Raw genomic sequence first — 5,305 nt, forward strand, 5'->3', positions numbered from 1 at the left:
AAAAAAAAAAAAAAAAAAAAACGAAAACTTTTCATTCCTCACCATAAAGAACCCCAATGCAGTATTTTGATCACATATTTCTCAGTAATCCTCTAAAAGCCTGAGCACTCATGACCAGCCCCTCTCATACCTAAGAAAACGAGCAGGTTCAAATGTGATGACATAGACAAGTGAGAAAGCCTCTTTTAGGAAAAGTCTGCTTCTGGACTAAACAAGTGTTCTTTGCTTTAGACGCAGGGCTCCATTAAGATCCCCCCCTAGTCAGGCACAGTTATGCTGATGCTGAGTGTATTTGTGTTGTAAGCCATTGAAGCAATGGCCCGGACTACTAAAAGCAGTTATAAGGTATGTGCATCCATCTTTGAAAAAGTTTGGATATTATTTGTTTTCGTGGGAGAAATACAGACATGCTGCCAAAGCTGGCTCTAGGGTGACATCATGAAATGGGTGGCAGCCACACACAGCGGCAGGTGGAGCCTCATGAATCTAGTAGTTTTACATCTGGGTTGGAAAAAATCTTAAGAAAATAATACTTCATAAATAATGTGTTTTTAGTGTTCCTAAGGTAATATATGATTATATATATATATATATATATATATATATATATATATATATATATATATATATATATATATAAATATGGATATTTTTTACTTTGAGAGGCTTAGAACCTTCCGCTCTCCTTAGCTTGTTTACATCATAAGTGGGGTCATCTGGACACCACAAGACAGTGCGCTGAACTTTTTTTATCATTGATTTTTGAGTTTCACTAATATCCATGGCAGACATAAAATCCTGTCCACCTTTGTGTGGTTGGAGTCATATGGACCCAAAAGAGAGCGGAAGGGTTAAGAAAATCATTGCATGGCCCCTTCAAGTTCACTTCTTAGTAGCATCTGTAGGCATGGAGCAAAAGGATTTGAAGTGGTAAATGTATCACAAAATATTTAAAAATAGTCTTTGTCAGTATATTTACTGACAATAGTTTCTTTTTGGAAAAGAAAAACTCAGATTCAGTCACTTTTGCCCACAATTAATTCAAATATTGACCATTTAGAAAAAAGAAAAACAGTAACCAAATACAGAACCTGAGACATGTGTGCATAAAACATCACGCCCAAAAGAACTATCCTGCCCAGCCTAATACAAAGAGATGGGAAACAGGACTATGCACACTCTTTAGAAACACAAATCATGAAATTGATGCTTTAGGGTTTAAGGTGCAACAGGAAGTTTGGCTTTGTCATGGCTGCAGTCCTCCCTCATCCACACATTCTGTGAGGGTGCTAATCAGGTGATAAGTGACACCTGTTTACCCCCCTTTATTAGGAGCTGTTGCCCTGCAGTTTCTGTCAGTTTTTCCTCAAACCTTCATTGCAACAACCCTGTTCATGAGAGCCTTTGGAGCTGACCTGTGAATTTGTCTCTGAGAAACCCCTGCACTGGAACTTCCCCCAAGTCTGGCCTCAGCACAATTGCCTCTTGGCATTTCCTCTTCCTACCTTAACACCCTGAAGGAAATTCTCCCGCACCATCCTCAACATCAGTCTTCTATTGTGAACTTCCTCTACCTCTACGTTGGCTCCTTCTGTTGATCACTGTTGTGTTTTCAATGCCAAGTAAGATTTCAAACCTGTTCCTGTCTGATTATATGTGCTTCTCTGCATTCCTAACATCTCTCCTTCCTTAGTGTCTGTGCGCCCCCTGCTGACTGAAGGCTGTCTCTCCAGAGTTCCTTGTCCTGCCTGAGCTGAATAAACTTTTCATTTATTCTGTGCTTGTATTCATTGTGGTCTAAATACAAATCTTTCAGGTTTTTTTTTTTTTTTTTTTTTTTNGTTTGACATTATGAACTGTTATTTGTAATGAGTTATTTCTAACACTGTTGATGGTGATGTAAAGTTTACCAGTGAAGCAGCCACTGGAATCAGTAGAAGCTGAGCTGGACCTGCTGGTTAATCCTTTGATCTCAGTATTTTACAGGCCGTGGCCTTAATCTGAACATCCTGTCTTTACTCGCTCAATCCCCCCCATACACACACATACATTTGGAGATAGATCAGGTCCTGTTTGCAAGTCTTTGAAAAACTTGAAGTAGTAGAATCTGAATATAAAGCAGCAGAACCAATTATTAACCCTCTTAATCAAAATCACTAAGCAATGTGGGTGTAAGAGAGGTCAGACAAAAATTTGAAATGTTTAGCTAAGGTTTCATCCTTGGACACTTCTTTCCTAACTTGCGTGAAAACCTCAAAAAAATAAACTTGGTCCAAACGCACCCTTATGCTGATAAATACTGCATTTTCTCTTTATCTTCTAAACCTGCTGTATTGTCGGGAAGTACAGATGGGTGGTTCACCAGTCCATCACAGAAACAAAGATCAACAGCCACACACTCGTACGAGAACATGCAAAGTCCACAAAGAAAGGAACCAGCAGGGATGCTGATCGGCTGGACATTTCATCTGACACCAGTGGTACCAAAATCCTCTTCCCCAACCCTTTATGAAGAAGATGGAAAGCTCTACACCAGGGGTCTCAGACTCGCGGCCCGCGGGCCATCTGCGGCCCGCGGGATGATAATTTGCGGCCCGCGTCCTAATATGAAAGATTACTGTTAGTACGGCCCGCAAGGCTGATATGAATGACACTTGCTGTGTGCAGAGCTGAACGAACCAATCACAATGAGGTATATGACTCTGGAGGCGGGACATCGGCGGGCTGTCCAGTGCCTCGCTTACTCATTCATTCCTCCAATCAGCTGGGCGGAGGAGGAGCCACGAAGCACCAAACGCGATTCGCGTGACTAATTCTCGTGCCCCACGCAGTTAATTTGCTGCTCGCGGCTTGTAAAAAAAAAAAAAAAGGTGTTTCTGAGCTACCAGCTCCGTCTGTGGATGTCTCTCTTAGAATGAATACAAATATGATGTCGAGGAATACGGTTTTTGACGTGCTGGTTGTTTCTGTTAAATCAGAGCTCCTTAAGCTCCGAGGCGCAAACCTTTAGCCCGCCCTCTTTCACCGCGCGGCGATCCGCTGCTCCCGCCTGTCAAACGTGATTCTGAGCTTGGCTCGCACCTGCGTGCGCGTGTCTATGAATTTTAAGGTTCACGCACCGGCTGTGTCGGCGTGCATTCCAGTCAATGTAAACGCGATAGAAGTCCGATATTCTGCTACACGCGTTTACATAGAACCTCCATGGAAAGCAGCCTCTGAATGCGCACTGATGCAGCCGGCGCGCGCGAGCACCCCACACCTCCATTAAATGGAAGACACACAGATCAGATTTATTTATTGTGAGGAGTTCTACAAAAATCTACAAAAAATGAAATACTATACATATTTTCTCGTTACTGGGGCTTCTCTCTCACTCTGGAGGAGGATCTGTTAATACAGACATTTGAAACGGAATAAAAATAATTATTTTTCTCTAGTAAGTCAGTCAATATGTGGTTTCTTCAGTAATATGTATCTGTTGTATGGTCATTATTATTATTTTAATTTATTACTGATTTATGGAAGTTTTTTAGTTCCATCAGACTCTGATTTTTTTTTAACCCCTGATTTTTTTATGCTGAATTTTTTTAACCTCTGAATTTTTATCCTGAATTGTTTTAACCTCTGAAGTTTTTTTAACCTCTGAATTTTTATTCTTAATTTTCTTAACCTCTAAATTTTTAATCTGAATTTTTATTGTGAATATTTATTCTGAATTTTCTTAACCTCAGAATTTTTTTTCGGAATTTTTTAACCTATTAATTTTTGTTGTGAATTTTTTTTCAACCCTTGCTTTTTAAACGGCAAAATTTTATGCTCCCAAAAATATTTTCTATCTTAAAAAAATCAGTGTTTTTAATTTCGGTACTTAAAATTTCGATGGGTCAGAAATTCAACAAAAAAAAATTCAGAGTCTGATGGAAATAAAAAACTTCCATACTGATTTGCCTGGTTTTTAAGTCATTATTTAATATATTTATTTATTTTATTCATTATTTTGTGTTAAAAACAAAGATCTAACTCGGTGAAATAAGACATCTCAGGTCAGCATGATCCTGTTTCCCGTGTAAGAATGTTTGATTTGAAAATATGCAAATACAGTTGTGAAGTTGTTTTTGCCATCTTTAATGGAATTTTTTGGATAGTTTTGCACAGCAGAACTGAGTGGAATGATAAAGCATTCTCTGCAGCCCTATTTCCACTTACTCCACCACAGCCATACTCCTCAGGTCCAGGTAGCGGTAGCTGATCCACTGGATCTGGAACCAGTCTTTATAGCCAGTGTTCCCACAGCACTGAAAATGGATCTGTAGCAAGTCCAGCATCCTCTTTAGGTAACAGCGTCCAGGTGTGTCCGTGTCCTTGTAGTAGAGCATAGAGTACCTCAGACCCAGGAACAGGGACTCCTCCAGCTCACTGCGGATGTTGTAGCACATGAGCGCCCCCGCAAGGATGCAGGCAGTGAAGAAGAAAGTACAAATGACATACGGCATCATCACTAGCTTCCAACGCAGGAACTTATTGGTGTCGGCGCAGTCCAGGCAAATCTTACCGCCAAGGAAATTGATGCCACATGCAGCCAGACCGGTGGTGATCAGCATGTGCGGCACATACAACACCCCCTGCTCTGACATTACTTCCTGCCACTTCTGGATCTCCATTTTGAGAAACAAACCCATGCCCAGGAGGATGGCTCCAGTCACCACAGAGATCCAATTGAGCAGCCAAAGCACCTCAGCTAACTTTTCCCTCTCCACCTTGGTGAAGGTTACCTTGCCAACACTCATGATGGTCCAAAGCTTCTTTGTAGGACTCACGTCCAAGAAGAGGTGGCCATGGTCAATAACAGTAGATCCTCAGTGTACCGTACTCCTCTTGACTTTCAGGGATGCCATTGCAAAAACCCACAGATTCAAGAACCAAACAGATTCTCCATAAACCTAAATCCAAGTTTTCATTGTCTGCAGGCAGCAGTCGGTTTGTTTCAGTCATATGAAAGGTTTTGATCCATCCTTGTCATATCGAAAATCGCCTGTGACCTGTTTTAGCTTTCCATAAAATAATCCAAGACTGGGTTTAGTGATGCTGCATGTCCTGGTTACTCATAAGCTTAGTTTATAGTTTGGCTTTGGTAAAATAATTTCTCAAGCGAAAGCTGCTGAACTGCAGAGGAAAAAGAGTTGCGGTTGGACAGACGAGGAAAAGGAGTTGCAGCTTGCAGGGTGTCATAATGAGCTTAAGAAAGTATTTTAGTCACTCACAGCTTTACGGCACAGTCTTCATCTGCTCAAGCCAGAGGCAGAAC

At 41.0% G+C, this 5,305-nt stretch overlaps 1 protein-coding gene and 1 long non-coding RNA gene across 2 annotated transcripts in view; one reads left to right on the forward strand and one right to left on the reverse strand.

The window, feature by feature from the left end:
• The window catches only part of LOC112138386 (photoreceptor outer segment membrane glycoprotein 2), a 9,112-nt gene extending 3,938 nt beyond the window's left edge, over positions 1-5,174 (reverse strand). The window contains exon 1 of the mRNA XM_024260947.2: positions 4,207-5,174. Within this exon, the coding sequence (XP_024116715.2) occupies positions 4,207-4,787 (581 nt within the window). The 5' untranslated portion in view covers positions 4,788-5,174. The remainder of the gene's footprint in view (positions 1-4,206) is intronic.
• Positions 838-1,774, forward strand: LOC118598221. The gene is made up of 2 exons (XR_004947335.1): positions 838-1,622; positions 1,694-1,774. It is a non-coding gene; the product is annotated as an uncharacterized LOC118598221 (long non-coding RNA).
• Positions 5,175-5,305: the final 131 nt, after the last annotated feature.

The sequence above is a fragment of the Oryzias melastigma genome, unplaced genomic scaffold, assembly GCF_002922805.2.
Source record: "Oryzias melastigma strain HK-1 unplaced genomic scaffold, ASM292280v2 sc00160, whole genome shotgun sequence".
Lineage (NCBI taxonomy): Eukaryota > Metazoa > Chordata > Actinopteri > Beloniformes > Adrianichthyidae > Oryzias > Oryzias melastigma.